Source organism: Coenobita brevimanus, chromosome 8 (genome assembly GCF_032717465.1).
Source record: "Coenobita brevimanus isolate Jiangsu-jjx chromosome 8, ASM3271746v2, whole genome shotgun sequence".
NCBI lineage: Eukaryota > Metazoa > Arthropoda > Malacostraca > Decapoda > Coenobitidae > Coenobita > Coenobita brevimanus.
The window spans coordinates 34353063-34373063 of record NC_136961.1 but is presented as its reverse complement, the minus strand read 5'-3'; the positions used below and the strand labels follow the sequence as shown (position 1 = coordinate 34373063).

Genomic DNA, 20001 nt, shown 5'->3' with positions numbered 1-20001 from the left:
TTATCTCGGTACGATCAGATTACCTTTCTTGTAAAATCTGCTTCCAAGTGGTTAGGTGTGCTAAGCCGAGGCCATGCCTTCTTCACTCCTGCACAGCTGCTGACTCTATACACAGATTTTATTCACCCCTGTGTAGAGTACAACTCTCACGTGTGGAGAGACTCCTCACATAAAGCTGTTCTAAGCAAGGTGAAGTCAAAGGCTTCTCTTCTTATTATCGCTTCTCCCTTTACTGGCTCCCTACAGTCTGTATTTCTCTGCTGCACTGTTGCATATTTATCACTTTTATATTGCTTTTTCAATAGTCGAAGCTCCTCTGAATTGTCTGCTTGCATCCCGTTACCACTACGGCTAGTGCGTAGCACCTGTCTAGCAACACACTTTCAACCCTTTTCTGTCCAGCTCTTTAATGTGAAAGATAACCATTATCCCAGTCCTTCGTGTGCGGAACAAGTCAACTCTGGAACTGTCTTCCTCTGTATTTCCTAGTACCTATGACCTCCAGTCTTTTAAACAAAGTGTGTCCGGGCATCTCGAAATAAACTGATCTTGAATTTGGCTATTATCTTGCTTTTGTCCCCTGGAGAGCACAATTTGCGGACTTTTAGCCTTTGGTTCTTTCGTCCTTGCATAAGAAACTAACAACAGACCATTTATATTCAACTGATACTGGGTACAGAAACCTGAAGATATTGATCTTAGTTTCACTATCCATTTCATGGTCAGGATAACACTAATGTAGTCTTCTGTTCCTGAGTAAGCCAGTTTTTTTTTTTTTTTTTCCACCATAAAATGAATTACAGGAACCTGAGCATTAGTAAAACCTAAACGTGCTGCTTTTCTCATCTTCTGGTAAAATAGGTATAATATAGTAAAATTACTAAAATCTACCATTCTCCAACATTTCACTTCCCTACCACTTTTCACATAAGTTCTGGACCCCATTCTTCCAGAAAGTACAGTAACTCTGTGGATGATGAGTGAACGGGTGAGTGACACAATGAGGGATAAGCATGATTTTTGCTTGCTCTTGTAGCCGCAGTAAAAACAGTGTTTATTTAAAGATGCATTTTGAAATCTTTACTAATAAGGCATCATGTCATCGAGTTTCCGAATTATTGCAATTTAGATACAACTGTGTCAATCAAAAAGACTTTCTCAATAGCGCATTCAGAAGGATAAAACACAACAGCAACTGCTACGTTATTACTTAACTTCACTATTTTCTCCAGGCAGTAACACATTAGGGCTAGTGTGTTATAAATTTTTTGTCAGTCTACTTCTTTTTCCTTTTTTTCCTCATAATTTACCACCAGTATTGCTGTAAGGGAAATCTTGGAATAACCGAAGTTGTGGCTACACAGCAGTGTTTCGTAGCTAATAACGTGGCTGTCTGAGGATGAAATGAGCACGGAGGCATCATCATTTCAAGGTAATAGTGTGATGAACATCAGTTGCAAGGAACCGGGTTCTTTTGCTGGCAACTACCATGATTGTAGTATTTATTTGTAACAGTGTTTGGGTAGAGCGATACACTACCACAAGGCTCTGCCAGATCTCATGGACACATTCCACATTTACTACCTTAAAAGTGTCACATTTACGCTACCACACATTGCAGACACATCACACATGGACACATTGCCAGACCTCACACTACCACACCTCATACTACTACACTTAACACTGCTACGCCTCACACGTCCATACCTCACAATGCCATACGTACTTCACACTGCCACAGTTCACATCTTATCATACTTAGCACCTGACACAGGCACAATGAACAGTATCACATTTCACACTCTTACATCACATACTGTCACGCCACGGACTTCATATGCCACACAGCAACACCTTTCAGCCACAGTTAATATATCTCATACTGACGCCCTACGCAGTACCACACCACAACCTCCACGCCTTACACTTCTAACCATCACACTGTCACATCTCAAAATGTCTCTACACACTGTCACATCACACGGACACTTATCACTTTCACGCATCACACAACGCCACACTTCTCATTGCCACAGTACACATTGCCATACCACACACCGTCATAATTCACACAGACACACTTCACACTAACACAATTCACACTGCCACAAGACATGCCGCCACACTACACAGTCATACCTCATACACACTCATTCCACTCTGCCATACCTCTAAATTTCACAATTCTCAATGCCAACCCTCACAGTTACACTGCCATACTTCTCTCTGTCACATCTCTTTCACAATACACATTGCCACACCATATCCTGCTACACCTCCAAGTCCCACAGAACATACAGGTACACCACACAGTTACACTGCCATACTACACACATTGTCATACCTTATCACGCGGCCAGTCTTTTACCGCAATACTTAAAACATCTTGTGTACTGGTATATACAGTATATCACTCTGTATCAATATATATTACCGAACTTTACAAAACATATTGTTATACAGCGTTATATTACCAGAGAACTAACAATAGTACTTTGTTTCCCACAAAAGGTTCCTACATCGTCCTCATATACTGGCAACGGCGGAACAAATCCCAACACAAACTGTGATGGAGGTGGATGACCCAGCGCAGCCTGGAGGCAAGAGGGTCATCGTCCAGGGACTCATGGACAATATGATGCAGCTTTTGTCAAGAAGAATGAATTTCACGTAAGATGTACTATTTACTTTTCCATCACAATGATAATTATGATTATCATCAACAACGGCAGTCCCATCATCATGAATGTCATCATCACCAGGTTCAAAATCAGCCTTACTATATTATATTAAACAGTTTTACAGTAAGAAGAAAACCCACAAGGCAGAAGCGTAATCACCATTGTCCAGATACATTAGGCTACACGTCCCTTCATCGTCAGTCACACCTAGGAAGTTCATCTACGTGCTATGTTTCCAAAGCCAATATTATGATCCAATTTGTCACTGTTTTACTGTTTTGCCGCACACATCGCTAGGAGGAGATATCGTTGACAAAATGATCTCTCAGTATTTCGACAATTATTTAGTAACGAATTCGAGAGAGAGAGAGAGAGAGAGAGAGAGAGAGAGAGAGAGAGAGAGAGAGATGATATGGACATTAGGTGAGACAAGGAAATACATGAAGAAAATAAAAGTTGGATATACACAAAGAGTAGGAAATAAAGTAATAGAAAACTGAGCAGTTATAGTGTTGTGAGGGTGTGGGGGGGGGGTCTGTGGGAGGCATGAGATATCTGTAATGAACTGGTTTATATGAGACGGAATGCTACGCTAGATAATATGTATTATTCATGACCTAGCCAATTAACTGTCTACATGAGTTTATCGTTACTTCCTTACACTGTCACAACCAGTATTTTGACATGAGAAATTCCCTTGCTTCTCTCTGATGATGTATTCATTTTCTTGTTTCTTGCAACCTCCACACGATTGTATTCAAAATCTGAATGATGTTTACTGGTAAAGGGTTTTTCGTCTTGTTATTGTACTCCCCTTAATGCTTCCCTTCACCCTCTATCCTTCTTCTCCAGACTGTTGCATCTTTATCTCTTTTCTGTCACTACTTCAATGATGCCTGGTCTTCTGAACTGTTTGCTTATCTTATATTATGGTAGGCGCGTAGTACCAGTCCAGCAACAAACTCTCACCCCTTTTCTGTCCAGCTCTTTAATACAAGAGATAATCGATACTCCCAGTCCTTCATGTCTGCAATAGGTCAACTTTGAAAGTGTCTTCATCTGTCTGCATTCTCTTCTGCAATATGTCCGGGCATCTAAAAAATTAAGGGTTCCATCGCCTTTGGTTCCTTGGTCATCGTACTAAAAAATCTTGATATAAAACATAGGGTTCGAAAAGGTGCAACTGACAGGGGACACATTCACTGAAAGTCGAGAGATTAAAGGTAAAAAAAATAAAATAAAATAAAATAAAAGTCATCGGGCTGAAGAGCCTAGCCTCTTGAGCCAGTTCAGTTTAACTCGTTACTCCCACCAAAGCATCATAATGTGAGTGATGGGTTCCAGTAACAATCCTTTTATTCCTATATACGCTCACTTTCAGTCACCAATCCTTACAACACAATTGTCTGAACAAAAAATGAAAAGGTGCTGCATATTATTTAGAGACACTGCAGCCTCGTCTGCAGGTGATATGTCAATTTTCCCAGAGTGCATTCTTTTGCTCCAGGTACTCCTACGTGAGAGCCGCCGACAGAAAATGGGGCGCCCGGCTGAACAATGGGTCTTGGTATGGCATGTTGGGTCTACTGATGAGGGAGGTAAGCCGTAAATATTCTGCACTTCTAATTACTCTTAATTACTGTCTGCCTTACTTCATGTATGTGGTGTGGTGGTAGTGTGGTGGTGCTGTGGTGTTTCCGTGGTGTACGGTATTGGTGTGGTGATGGTAAGGCTATTGTGGTGCGTTATGTTGTATCTTTATTCGTGCTTGCGCTTGCTTCGCGAGCGAGGATCTTGTATTTGTGTGTGTGTGTGTTCTTACCTAATTGTATCTTTACAGCAATGAGTCAAGGTCGTACTGTCCCGTGTCTTAAACCATATTTATCGTACATATCCTTAAATTTGTGAATTGTTTTGACACACACTATTTCATTCGGTAGTGCATTCCATTGATCAGTTGCTCTGTTTGGGAAACTGAATTTCCTTACGTCTTTATCACCTCTCTTCTTATGCAGTGTTTTGCAGTGTCCTCTTGCTGATGCTTCTCCATATGTTAAGTAATCATTTATGTCTATTTTCTCCTTTCCTGATATGCACTTATATAGCATTATCATGTCACCTCTTTTCCTTCTCTCCTGTAGTGTTGGTAGATTCAGTTTATTTAGTCTTTCTTCGTAGCTTAGGTCCCTTAAGCTTGGTATCCATCTTGTAGCAGCCCTTTGAACTTTTTCAATCTTGTCTATATGCTTTTTGAGATGAGGACTCCAGACTACTGATGCATATTCCAGGGTTGGTCTAATGAATGATGTTATTATCCTTCTTAGCATGTCTTCATTTATGTATGTGAATGTTATTCTCATATTTGCAAGCAGTGTATACATGTTCCGTACCTTCTCGCTGATGTGGTCAGCCGGAGATAGTCTGTTATTGATAATCACACCTAGGTCTTTCTCTCTTTCTGATGTGTATAGGGTTTTATTTCCTAACTTATAATCCCAATCAGGTCTTTTTCCACTTTTACCAAACTTGATTACATGACACTTGTCCACATTGAATTCCATTTGCCATGTACTACTCCATTCATGAAGTTTATTTAATTCTTCTTGTAGCTCTTTACAGGAGTCTGTGTTAGTTAGTCTCCTTTGTATTTTTGCATCATCTGCAAACATATTCAGATAGCTCTCATTTCCAGTGTTACTGTTTATATCATTTATATACACTAAAAACATGATTGGTGCCAGCATTGAACCGTGTGGTACTCCACTAGTCACTTCTTTCCATAATGAGTAGTTTCCTCTTAGTACTGTCCTCATTTCTCTTTTTATGAGAAAGTCTTGCATTCAACAAAACAGTTTGCCTCGAATTCCTCCTTGATGGTACAGTTTCCATAAAAGTCTTTGGTGTGGTACTGTGTCAAAAGCTTTCTTGAATCTAAATAGATATTGTCAACCCATCCTTCCCTTTCCTGTATTGTGTTTGTTACTCTGTCATAGTAGCTCAACAGATTAGTAACACATGATTTTCCTTTTCTGAAACCAAACTGTCTTTCTGTTATCATACTGTGTTCTTCTAGATGATTTACCCAAGCTTTTCTTATAAGTTTTTCTAATACCTTGCTTACAACACTGGTCGGTGATACTGGTCGGTAGTTGAGTAGATTTTGTCTATTTCCTTTCTTGAATAAGGGGACAATATTTGCTTTTTTCCAAATATCAGGTAGTTTACCTTGACTCAAAGGATTTCTTGAAAATTAAAAATAATGGTTTACTAAACTCCTTTGCACATTCTCGTAATACCCAACATGAAATTTCATCAGGACCACTTGCTTTTCCTCTGTCTAATCTACTTAACTCCTCCTGTATTACTTTTTCTGCTATTTGTATATCTGGTAGTATGTGTGGACATGCGTGTTCCACATAGTCCCTCTCAAAATTTTTTTCTTCTGTAAAAACTAATTGGAAATTCTTATATAGTCTTCACAAATATCTTTCTCTTGTGTATAAGTGATTCCCTCGTCCGTAATCGATTGTATTATATCTTTTACTTTGGTTTTGCTTCTAATATAGCTGTAAAACAGCTTTGGTTGATCACTACTTTTATTTATTATATCCTCCTCAAACTGTTTTTGGGCTTCCCTCCTTATTCTTGTATAGTCGTTTCTTGCCTGTTTGTAATTATTATACGCCCTTTCACTATTGTGTCTTCTGTATCTATTCCACAACAAATCTCTTCTTTCTTTTGATTTTTTACATTCTGTATTGAACCATTTCTGTATTTTCTTATCTGCTTCTTTGTGCTGTGGGATGTACTTCTGGACTCCTATTTCATAAAATTCACAAAATTTTTTATATACAGCATTTAAATCTTGTCCTCTAAGCTCATTTTCCCAATCAACTTCTAAGAAATACTTCTTTAGGTCTTGATAATTTCTCTTTCTATAGTTTAGGCTCTTTTTGTAACTGTCATTGCTGTTTACTATGTCATATGCTATCCTGAAGTTATAATTTAGTACTGCATGATCGCTTTTGCCGAGTGGAGGGTGATATATTAAACTGTCAATATCATTTTCTTGCCTAGTAAATATTAGATCTAGCACTGAAGGTACATCGAGTCCTCTTTTTCTGGTGGTTTCCCTCACATGTTGCGTTAAGAAAAACTCTTGTACGAGATCCAGGAGCTTTTGGTCCCAACAGCTTTCTTGGCTATTTATATCTAGAGTATTCCAATTTATATTTGTGTTGAAGTCCCCAGTTAGTATAATTCTTTCCGATTTCTCTTCCATTTTATGTAGCAATGATCTTATACTCTGAATTGTACTCTCTGCCAGGTCCTCATATTCGTCTCTTTCCCATGTGTTTGATCTGGGTGGCATGTACAAATTGGCTACAATTACTTTACCTTCAGATATGTCGATCTCTACTGCAGTCAGTTCTACTTGTGATGGTATATCTAGTTTTATTTCCTTGACTTTTAGATTTTTCTTAGTTAATATTATAATTCCTCCTCCTTTTTTTACATTTCTGTCTCTTCTCCATATTTTGTATTCCTCTAAGTTTAGTATGTCATTGGATATCCTTGGTGTTAATTTTGTTTCAGTTAGGCATATTATTTGTGATTCATTTTCTCTGACATAATCATTCATCTCTAGTAATTTAGATACCATTCCATCCACATTTGAGTACATCAACCTTATCATCTTGTTTATATACTTGTCATGACATGGTTCTACTACCTTCCTCCTTTTTCTTCCATCCTGTTTGTGTACCACTTTCGTACCTGCAATCCTATTACTTTGTAAAAAAAATTTCTTCTTCTCCTCTTCTGATCTTCCCTCATTTTTTGTTTTGGCTTCCTCCCTTTTCTCTTTCAGTAATTCCAGTTCCTCTTGTGTTAGGCATCTTTTTATCCATACATTTTTGAACTCCTCTTTTTCCATAAGATTCTTTGCATTTTTTAGTATCTCTTCCACAGTGTTTACACTCTGGAAAGTCACCTTTAGAGGTCTTGTCTTGCTTTTCTTGTATTTCCCTAACCTTTTGTGTTCCTCTATGTCTTTACTACAGATTTCCTCTGATACTTCTTTCAGTAAGCTCATTACATTTGCCATCTCCTTTTTGTCTCTTGTGATCTTGTTTTTAACTTCTTCCTCTTCTATACCAGTGATTACTATTGATTTGTTTATCTCTACTGAATCTCTGACTAACTTTGGATTGTTTTGGATTATTCTTTTCACTTCCTTTTTAATGCTTTTTTCCTCTACCCTTGTTTCTTTCTTTACCTTCACCATTTCAGCATACGTGGTTTTTACATCATTTTTGTAGCTTTGCACAGCTTCATTCACCTGCGTTATCTTCTCCTCAATATCACTGCTCTGGTCCATAAGACTACTTGCTTGCCTAATTGTCTCTGTGTCATTTTTGAACTCTTCCATAACACTCTCGTGACTGACTACTGTACCTGCCATTTCACTCACTTTCTTCCTACGCGTACTCAATTCCACTGTTAGTTCACTGATGGTTGTGTCTTTCTTATTGGCCTCCCTTCCTAGTTTTTCTATCTCTTCCTTTTGCAAGTGCATTTGCTTCTTTATTTCATCAATTTCATTTTTGAAAGCCATTTCTAGTTTGTGTACACGTTCAACCAGTCTATTGTGAGTCTCCACTTCAACCAGTTCTTGGTAGAAATCATTTTGCTTTTTACTTTTATCCCTTTTCTTTTCCAAATTTGTTTTACTGAAGTATGTATCCATTTTGTAATACTAAATGAACAGAGTATGCGCTTACAGAGTATGTACACTTTCCCCGTGTTGCTGTGTGTGTGTGTGTGTGTGTGTGTGTGTGTGTGTGTGTGTGTGTGTGTGAACAAAATTACACAAGTTTGTACTCAGTTTTAACCAATATTCATGGAAGGACTGGTAGTTAGCGTTTGACAAAACTTATTGCTCTTAAGAACAATAGGTGAAAGGTCATGGTCACAGGGTTAGTCAAACGTTGATCTGAAAATCAACTTAAACAGCTTTTATCTCAACCGAGACAAAGGTTGGGGAAGGGCTGAGGCTTAGGGAAGAATGAAGAGTATTCAGTTTGCATATCAACCAACCAGGGGTCACCATCACAGGGCTAGGTCAAAGTTAGACCTGTATGTGGGTGTGTAAACCGTTCTGATCGAAATTTAATCAAACTTGCTTAAAGGGTTTCAGGTTAGGCACAGAATAAACCTATTTTTTTTTATTTTTTTTTTAGAACTGGCAAATGTGATGTCATAGAAAAAAGGTCAAAGAAATAAGTTTGTATCCAATTTAGATTAAACGGTGTTGTAAGTAGACTGTTGCAACAGTCGAACAGGGAAGTACTCTCAATGTGGATGGAAAGCTGACGAGAGGAAGATATGGAGATTCCATTTCATCAGCCCTCAGGACGAGCTTCTAACCTTCTTGCTTTGCTGAACTATTTCATTATATCAGTAACACAACAAGCAAGCCAGCATGCTATCCAGTACAAGTTCCACTAACTTTCATCACCAACCTTCATCCACATTACATACTACACTTCCTATTCATAATTTAAACAGAAATGGCATCTCAACATCAAACCTCGTAGTTCTTGGGGAGGGGGGGACCATCAAAGCCTCAACCATCCGTCCTTCTCCCACTGAAACCATTGTATGACCATTCTTCTTCGTTTCTGCAACAATCATGGCCTTTCCTCTAACTTTCTGTCAGTTGAATTCCAGATCACCTCTTTTAAACATCACCTTTTCGTCGTCACCGAGACTCTACTGTCTGAGGCGACTGATAGGAAACCCTTCTCTGTATCCTCCTACTTTCTCTGTACTCACTTCAAGGAAAAAAGTGGTTCTTGTACATATGTACACAACGTAATATCTTGCTCTCGTATCCCTGAACTTGAATCTTCTGAATTCTCTACTCTCTGGCTTCGAGTATCCTGTCATTACCTGACTAAATATATCTGTGCTGTTTACTCTTCCCTTAATTTTACTGACTCAGAAAAATTCTTTGACTATTCAACTTCTAAGATGGAATACATCCTGTCAGTTTCTCCTTTCTCTGAAATCTCCATTCTTGGTGATTTCACCACCATTTTTGGTTCTCCTTTCCTTTCACTGATCCGCCTGACGAAGAAGCCTACATTTTTTCTGTACTTATTGACCTAGAGAAGATTGTAGCCTACACACCCTACCTAACCATATCCCTGACAGTCTTGGAAAGAGTTCCAACATACTTGACCTATTCCTTAAAACTAATCTTTCTGCTTATGATGTTAATCTTTTCTTTCTATTGAGTTCTTCCGATTACAACCTAATCACCTTAACATGTCTAGTTGCTTCAGTAAGGCCTGTGGATCCTTCCAGGAAATGGCAGCTGTGGCACTTTGTAGCTGCTGACTGGGAGGCCTTCAAACAGTACTTCTTTGATTTTCCAAGGAATAATTATCGCATCCATGACCGAGAGCCATCTGAGTGTGCCTTGCACATTATGGAGGTTATTCTCTCAGGCATGGAAGCATACATTCTTTTATCGTGTGACAAATGAAAAAATAAAAATTATTTTAATCACGCTTGTTCTAATGTATCCACAACAAGGAAAGGGGCTGGAAAAGGTAACAGCCAATCCACCCCTTAATCTCATCTCCTTTATGTTTCTTCCCGGAACTGTGCTAAGTCTGTTCATCGCTCTGCTAAAAATAAATTTCATTCGTACTAAATGTTCTGAAATCTGCAACTCATATTCTTCCTGCTCCTTGAGCACCATGCCAGAAACCTTTCTGACAAATTTAATCCATCATCCTTCCCTCTTATTTTGCAGTCTGATGGTTTTGTAGCTATTTCTTCTACTGATGAAGCAGAATTCATTGCTCAGACTTCCTCCTCCAATTCCACCTTAAGTGATTCCTGTGCTGTTTCTCCATCACTTCCTCCCTCTGACTTCCTTATGGCCTGCAATAAAATTTTGTCAATTAATGTGTTTTCTCCCATCACTGGCCCCATACTAACAAGGCATATAGGACTGGTCGGATCCCCCCTGTTGTCCTCAAAAACTATGATTATGAGCCTACACCCTGCCTAGGTAAACTCTTTCACATTTTTCTGACAGCTTGTATCTTTCTTTTTTGGTGGAGGTTTGCTGTCATTCACCTTGTCCCAAAGAAGACTGACCATTCCCAGCTTCCTAAATATCGCCCGACTGCTTTAACCCGTCACGTCTCGAGCTATTTCGCATCTCCGACACCCCTCTACCCCGAGCTATTTTGGAAAAAAAAAAAATTTGGCTAAAATCTCCGCTTTTGTTGAGAAACAAAGGAATATCACCAAGAAAGGGCTTACCGTGGTCCATAAGTGGTCGGAACAGGTGAGGTTCCCCGCGCCAGGTATCGTATTCTGTCACTGACGTGTGAGGCGCTCATGTTTTATATGGTAGGTAATTTTTGGAGAAACAACAAAGAACACCTCTACATTCATTGAATTTGAGCTAATAAACAAGAACAATAACAATATAATGGATTTCAATGAATATGTATGAAAAATAAGCATTGTTCCTTCATGCGAGCATAACGAGTTCGGTCAGAGTGGTAACACGCTATGTGCTAAGTTTCTTGTTTCAGTCAACATATCATTTTTTCTATTGTATAATACTGTTTCAATGCCATTTTACAATTTTGTACTGTATGTAAATGTTTTCAGCTGTTTTCATTCATTATGACGACATGTAGCATAACTATAGCGCACATCTGCTTACTCAGCGCACTCGCTATGACTCGTATCTCAACATACCATATTGTTTTATCACTTTCATAGTATTGTTTTCTTTACATTGAACCTTTCCTCCACCACTGTAAATGTTTTCAATTATTTACATTCATTATGAGGGCTTTTAACGAAATGTTAGCGCATATTCATGTAGCAAGCACACTCTCTACCACACGTGTTTCAGCTTCTACTTTATTTCTTCACTCCCAATATACTTCACCACTTACATTACACCCGTTTCCACCTTATACTACACTTTACATATTTACGGGCCTTATTTATTCCACTGAGCATCATAATATCGCACCAAAATACCCTCGCAATGAATGTTTTGACTAAGATAATATTCATACACTTCAATCAATCAATCAGTCATTTCCTGTGGCACCCCACGGGATGCATAGGGTCTCAATGAACTCTCTCCACCAATATTTGTCTCTTGCCATCTCCTTCAGGTCCCACCAACACTCCTCTCCTGCTTCTTTTTTCATTGTCCTCAACCACGTTTCCCTCGGCCTACCTCTACTTCTTCTTCCTCTAGCAATCCACTCTGGCACATCCTGTATTAAACAACCTTCTTTTCTGTATATGTGCCCCAACCACTTCCAGCGAGACAGTCTCACATATTCATTAACTGGTTCCACTCTCGTAATATCCCTTACTCTTTCATTTGTAACTCTGTCTTGCCACTTTACCCCAAGAATCCTTCTCAGTATTTTATTCTCAAATCCTAATACTTTCTGATCTGTTGCAATTGTACTGTACCATGACTCATGCCCGTAAATTAAAATGGGTCTAACCATGGCCTTTTAAATTTTCACTTTAGTATGTACCGAAAGCATATTATTATTCCAAACAGATTTCAACATTCCAAGAGCTCGCCAAGCCTGTCTAATCCTCTCCTCAATTTCATTGTTTAATGATCCATTAGATGATACAATCGTTCCCAGATATTTAAAGTTTTCTACATTCTTCACCACATTATTCCCAATTACACAATCGATTTGGTTCTCCACGTTCATATTAATAATTTCAGTCTTTCCACAATTTATTACCAATCCCACTTTTTCTCCTTCCTCCATCAGACAATCGAGCACCCTCTGCATCTCGTAAATACATCCGCAAATCAGTACGGTATCATCAGCATAGTCCAAATCCATCAGCTTCTTATTTTCTTTCCAGTTACATACTAATACTAATTTTCCACTTATATTACACCCGTTTCCACTTTTATACTCCTATTTACAGGCATTATTTATTCCACTGAGCATCAGAAAATCATATCTATAAACACTTGCTAGGAATATTTTGACTTAGAATACATTTCTACTTGCAAAACTTTCAACTTATATTACACCCGTTTGCAATTTGCATACTAATATTTACATATTTACGGGCCTTATTTATTCCACTGTACGTCAGAATAGCGCATCTAAATACACTTGCTGGGAAGGTTTCCGCTTAGAAACTCTTTATACCCTTGCAGATTTTTCCACTTATAATACACCCGTTTCCACTTCCATACTAATATTTATACATCTACGGGCCTTATAAATACACTGAGCGTCTGTTTGTCGCATTTCTTTCTGAGTATCAGCGTCATATCGCATTCACACCATATCAGAAGTGCATCAAGGTATGATACTCACTGAAACATGGGTGAATGCAGAGACCCACGTCTCACTCAATGCACTGGTAGCAGGTGTCTTTTCTCTGAGTGGTGGGTCTCACACGGGAATTGCTACACACATGACACCTGTGTTGGGGCCTAGGTCTATTTGGCTGGGGAGGTATAGGAGTGGGGAAATGGTGGGTGGATATTCTCAGGGAAGTTTGGGTGGTAGGGGCAGTGCGTGTGCAGTGTTGGGGCCTTTCAACCGCGTACCGGGCAAAAATCTCACGTGTAAGCTCCCTCACAAACCCTTCAAAGGTTTCCTGAACTCCTGTTCATGGCGTGCAGGTGGTAGCAATTCAGGGCGTTTATATCTAACAGGTGAAAGAGCTTCTTGTACCACTTCATCGTGGTCCTGGCACACTCGACAGTGGATATCATGGAATCTGACTGGTCCACCAGGCGCATGTTGATGTTGTAATCAAGGACACACTCAGGTTTCCATATGTGGTGCCTGTTCTCGCTTTGGTAATCCACGAACTCTGTATGGTGCATCAAGGGGCAGTGAACCATGGACAAGAGGCTGACTTCTCTATTGTGGTTCCACACTGTTGCTAGTATATTGTTCGCCTGGAAGAAGATAATCTCATTTCTGTCAAGTTTCCACCCCACCTTGACCATGTGACGCTGGTTCACCTTGACAGTACCACAGATTCCCGTGTCGTGCCTGTGTGCCTGTGTAGATAACGAGCGAGAAGAGGGCTAGTGTACCAGTTGTCCAGGTACAGGATGTGACCACGATGAAGGTAGTCTTCTATCATTGTCTTTACCACTGTTCCAGACAGTCCAATACTCTGATCTTCTATTATGTCTGTCTGTGCACCGGTGTACAAGACTATGTCTTGCACATAACAAGGCCTACAGTCACACATAACAAAGATCTTGAACCCAAAACGGTGCCTTTTGCTGGGTATGTACTGCCGAAATGAAATATTGCCTCTCCACAGCACGAGACTCTCGTCTATGACAAGGTCTCTATAGGGATAAAATGAGGAACGGAATGTTTGCCTTAGGTGGTCAAAAACCAGCCTAATTCGCCTCATCTTATCTCTGTCATTTGCATTTGCAGGATCATCAGCATCGTAAAAGTGGAGGCGACTTAGAATTTGCTGAAAGCGATTACTGCTCATGATTTGGCCAAATAGTGGTGTCAGCATGATAGGGTCCCTTGTCCAGTATGCCGGAATTCTGTTTTTTCGTACAATACCCATCAAAAGTACGAGGGCAAAAAATAAAAACGTTGCAAGGGAGGCAGGGTAATCATATTTGATGGAATGCCTGCTCCTTTTGCCCAGTCTTTCACTCTCACCTCTCACGGTGCTGGCTGCAAGCAAAACGGTTTGTTTGGTCCACTATTTGCTCCACAAAACCCTCACTAAAAAAAGGTGGATAATATCCAGCCTGGTGGAATTAGAGTGAATTCCTAGAGCAGTGCAGCCAGCGCTCCCCTGCTAAGTGAAGGGGTGAATGATAGGAGAAAAATCACTCCCATCCTCCCAATTCCATGTCACAAATCCCTCGTCCCCATCATCCCCATTGTCGCCTTAGTCTGGGTGGGAGGAGATGCTGGTGGGGGAGCTTGGGGAGGAGGAGTGCGGAGGGCTTCCCCACTCGCACTCCTCTTCCCTCGGCCTTTACCCTTTCCCTTTCCCTTACCCTTACAGCCTTGTGGAACATTAGAGGGCTGTGGGGATGAAGTCTGGGAATACTGGGGAGCATAAGACGTGCTGGGGAGTGGTTCCTCCTCATCTTCCCCCTCCATCACAACACCACGTGATTCATCATGCACCCTCACTCGCCCACATGTCTGGGAATATTGGGGAGCATAAAACGTGCTGGGGAGTGGTTCCTCCCCACCTTCCCCCTCCATCACAACACATGATTCATCACACACCCTCACTGTCCCAAGTGATACCCCCTGCCACCTCACACCACCACGGGAGAGCGATGACTCACTCCCACCACTCTCACTTTCTATACACTCGCCCCTGCACTTTCCATTTCACTCCCCACTCCCTCCACGCCACTTCCGCCCTCCCCAAACAAAAGACTACGCCCATACCTGCTTGTAGGACATGGTGTGCGCTCGGGGCCGCGATGTGTGATTATCTCTCAGCTGTACCACGTGGTAGCACGTCCCACGGCTCCGTCCTTGTCCTTGTCCTCGTCCTCGTCCTTGAAATCGGGCTCCACATCACGTAGGGGCTGCCAAGAGGATGTTGCATGTTGTTTTTGTGCAGACTTGCCCTCTCTAGCAGCACGGTAAGTCACGTAGCGCTGCTTCCTGGGGGACGGGACCTCAACAATGCTGCAGGTTTCCTCCTCCTCTGGTTGGACATAATCTTTGTCCACAACCTCGTCATCCAGTGGTGAATCAGTGTCACCTGTGAAGGCGTCCAGGGCAGCTTAGATTTCTTCCTCCGAGAGACCTCTATGCACCATGTCTGACCGGGGCCACTGCTAACAGGTGAGTGACTGAGCCGAGGGTAAGCGCAGGTCGTGTGGGGTTGCTGAGTGTCCCTGCCTGGTGGCAGGTATGGGAAGGATGAGTGACCCTACGTACCAAAAATCAAGCGCAAATTTTGGAAATTGTGCAAATTATGCACCTTGCAATTGCGCAACGTACCAGTATGTCGACGGGACTGGCAATTACATAATGTTGCAACATAGTCATACATCGATGGGACATCTCGGGTTAACATCCTGCATTTTTAAAGTTTTTAAATCTTTCCAATCGTCAGTATGGGTTCCGCCAGGGATGCTCCACTGGCGATCTTCTCACCTACCTTTCAGATCCCTGGTCATCCTCCTTTCAGGATTTGGGCAAAAGCTTTGCCATTGCACATGACATCTTAAAGTCTTTCGATCGAGTCTCGCACAAATCTTTAAATTCCAAATTGCCTTCTTACGGTTTTTACCCTTCTCTCAGTGCCTTCAACTTTAGCTTCTTAGCTTGTCGTTCTGTAGCTGCTGTTGTAGACGGCCACCATTCTTCTTCTAGAGCTATTACAGTGATGCTTCTCAGGGCTCTTTCCTATCGACAAGTCTCTTCTGTCTTTTCATCAGTGACTGTCTGTCCTGTACATCTAACCCTATCCACTCATACACTTATGGTTTCACTCTTCATCTTTCCATTTGCATCTCGTAGTGTCCATCTCAGCAGTTGATCAACAAACAAGGGGTGAGGCTATGGCATGACTAATGTAATGTCTGGGTTGGCTCATATCTCTGATTGGGTTAAAGATAACCTTGTTGTTTTTGTGCATCCAAAACTCAGTTCTTACATCTTTAAACCCGACAAAATCTTCCCCTTGAGTATCCTCAATTTTTTAAGAACATCCAACTCAATCCTGCATGATCTTGGGGTTTTATTCTCTCGGGATTTATCCTGGAAAGATCATATTAACTCACATGTGAAATCAGAGTCCAAGAGATTAGGTGTGCTAAGCCAGCTTCACACCTTCTTTACTCAAGCACAGGTTACTTCATACACGGGTTGTATTTACTCCAGCACAGGTTACTTCATACACGGGTTGTATTTACTCCAGCACAGGTTACTTCATACACGGGTTGTATTTACTCCAGCACAGGTTACTTCATACACGGGTTGTATTTACTCCAGCACAGGTTACTTCATACACGGGTTGTATTTACTCCAGCACAGGTTACTTCATACACGGGTTGTATTTACTCCAGCACAGGTTACTTCATACACGGGTTGTATTTACTCCAGCACAGGTTACTTCATACACGGGTTGTATCCACCTCTGTGTATAGTACAACTCTTATGTGTTAGGAGGCTCCTCACATACAGCTCTTCTGTATAAGAAGGAATCAAAGGATTTTTGTCTAATTAACTCTCCTACTCTTACTGGCTCCCTTCAACCTTTGTCTCTTTATTGCACTGGTGCATCTTTATAATTTTTCTATTACTGCTTCAATAGTCACTGCTCCTCTGAACCACCTGTTTGCACCACTGTGACTGGTGGGTAGCACCAATCCAGCACCAAACCCTCATCCTTTTTCTGCCCAACTCTCTAATGCAATAATTAACCATTACTCTTAGTCCTTCATGTATGCAATGGTCAACTCTGGGACTATCTCCCTCTGTGTATGTAGTTCGTACTGCCTATGGCCTCCATGTCTTTCAAACACCGAGTGTCCCAGCATCTCCAAATGACTGGATCTTGAAATTAGGTATATGTTAACTTGTTTTTGCCCTTTATAGGAGGGAACAATAACGAGAGCTTCTGGCCATTGGTTCTTTCTTCCTAGCATAAAAAGGTAAAGGGTATAGGGAAAAGTTAAAGGTCAAGCCCACAGGGCACACTTTACTCAAACGATATTGAGTTGCCTGGAACCAAACTTGGTGGAACGGTTAGGGGTCAGACAAGAACAATAGTGTACCCCCTCCACAATATGTCTACCCCCGATGTATATAAGTACCCCCCCAATGCATACATGCCCCCACTAAATTTGCTAGGTCAGCATGCTTTCCCACGCCTGAAGACGGCGTTATTGCATCAGTTCATATCAGACAGTGGAGAAGGGCAGACTGTTTTACTGTGAGCTTGTAATAAACACCTTATCTAGCTGTTTGAACACGGAGTTTCTGTTACCAAAGTATTGCAAGTTACATTTGGTAGCAGCAGTGTTTCGAACCATCACATTCTGACCGCCTCCTTGGATTTTTTGTGATACAACAAGATCCACGATGACTCGCATCTGCCAGCCTCGCCCCTCCTCCGTGCCTCTATCCCTTGGCTGTGCTTTTCGAGTGTACCATTTTTCTCACCAGTGCTCACCTCTCAACCAACCGCACCCATACGCCTTGTTCCTGACCGAATGTGTCGCCGTCGCCGACCTACGCACCTGTTGCACCTGTTCCCAGCACCTGTTCCGGACTCATCATAGCTCCTGCCCCCATGGTGCCACTTATCACTGTCTGCCCGCTGCCTGCCCACCACCATTCCCTGCATTTGCAACTCACCAGCTCTACACCTGCCTTGCGCCGACATCTGCCCTCCCCACCCACCACCGGCCTCCGCCGTCGCCTGCATCTGGTCTGCATTACGGAGCCTCCTAGGACCGCCACTCCCTGCCGGTGATTCATCGCGGCGTCTCTTCTCCTCTCCGCCCAGCTGTCTCTCCACCGCCGCCCCGCCCCGCCCCGCCCCGTCGCCCCGCCCCGCCCTGCCCCGCCCCAGCCCAGCTATGCCCAGCCACCCTGCACGTCATACATCTCGACACTCCCGTTTCTACTGTGTAACTATAGTATATCTTTCCTTTCTATAGAGATTATCCTCGCTTTTCTCTACAGATTGGTTATTGTAAATATTCCATCTCATTTCCATTACCCCGTTTTCATCTTCACCTACGTTATTTATACTCCATCTCATCCTTCGCATTTTATTTAAACCATCCATGCCCGCACCTTCATTCATTTTCACACCTCGTGTATTCCATTCTCTCATTGTTATTTATACATTTCCACCTACGTATCCATCTTCATCCTTTCATCTTCCATTGCCGCATTAAATGTCATACTTTCCACGTCAACCGCTTACCACCAGCGCTCTCAACCCGGAAACATCACCTGCTCATACCCCGTCTGCCGACTCTTACACAATCACTCATTTACGAAGTGGCAAAGAGTACCACCGCCCTGTACCTGCGACTCCCGTTTCACTTCCCGCAGAATCACTTACTACCCGTCCTACCCTCGTAAATCCAGATACCTCCTCCTCTACTCCTGCCTCTACACTCCCTTCTTCTTCCTCTACTCCTTCCCCTGTCGTTCCCTCTCCTGCCTCCCTTAATACCCAGTCTTGCTCGCCCTTAACTGCCACTACCTTCTCTCTCTCCCACACCTCTCCTGCCACCACTTCTACACTTCCAGCCATGGCCAACCCTCCACAGTCTATCTATCTCGACGATGCCAATCGTCCCAAATTTACCAGCCAGGACCCAGCTTGGTCTCTCTATGATTTCCTCAGAGAAGTCGAAACAGAAATAAACAATAGACAAATTACTGAGGAATCGCTCAAAGTAGCTTACCTCCTCGGTTGCTTGCACCACGGTAAATCAGACATCGGATCCGCGATCCATGCAGGACATTTTGATAGCATTCGTACGTTTGCTGATTTTCGTACGGAACTCATCAGCCTTTGTTGCCAGCATTCAAATACCGCATCTCTCATGGGATTCATTAATCTCCTAAACCAACTAGATGAGGACTTGCACGTCCCAGCGCAATATGCCAAGCTCCGCGAAGCTGCCGCCGCCATGAAAGCAACTAGTAGCGAGATGCTCCAATTACTGGTAGGCACGAAATGGTTAGAAGACAAGAATGGTGTTCCAATGCTTTCACTCACCAACTTTGCTGACTTAATGGGTTACCTCAGATTCCTTCACTGGCTTACTCCTAAACAGCGAGAGCTAGCCTTGGAAATCAGTTTCAATCCAGGAGATAAATTTACTCAGGTCACTAAAGCCATTCATGAAAGAACAGGTTCGAACTACACGCGTCAGGGCACCACCCAACCCTTGGCCTCCTCAGTCTGTCACACCTCCACTACCCCAGACCAATCTCGCTCCCGTCCCACCACACGCGGCAGACCTGCCACACATGGCTCTCCTACCGCAGGTCGTGATCAATCTAGCGCCCGACGAAACAGACAATCTTCGATTCTTTGCTGGTACTGTGGTCATCCTGGACATCGAGCATCCAGTTGCAACCGTACATACAGACGTCCTCACTCCCAAACCAGACAGCGTACGCCTTCCCGCTCATGTCGTCCACACTGCAAATACCACAAATCAAGCATGACCCACACCACTGAGGAATGTCGTTACCTCAACCGCCCACAGTCGGGGGAA

At 42.1% G+C, this 20001-nt stretch overlaps 2 protein-coding genes across 2 annotated transcripts in view; both read left to right on the top strand.

Annotated features, from left to right (window-relative positions):
* LOC145407423 (uncharacterized) overlaps nucleotides 1-20001 on the top strand; it is a 583744-nt gene that overhangs the window by 92889 nt on the left and 470854 nt on the right. The window lies entirely within an intron of this gene.
* LOC145406091 (glutamate receptor-like) overlaps nucleotides 1-20001 on the top strand; it is a gene marked incomplete at its 5' end in the record, with an annotated part of 94397 nt that overhangs the window by 51948 nt on the left and 22448 nt on the right. Inside the window, 2 exons of the mRNA XM_080277285.1 lie at nucleotides 2515-2673; nucleotides 4192-4282. Coding sequence (XP_080133411.1) covers nucleotides 2515-2673; nucleotides 4192-4282 — 250 coding nt within the window. The remainder of the gene's footprint in view (nucleotides 1-2514; nucleotides 2674-4191; nucleotides 4283-20001) is intronic.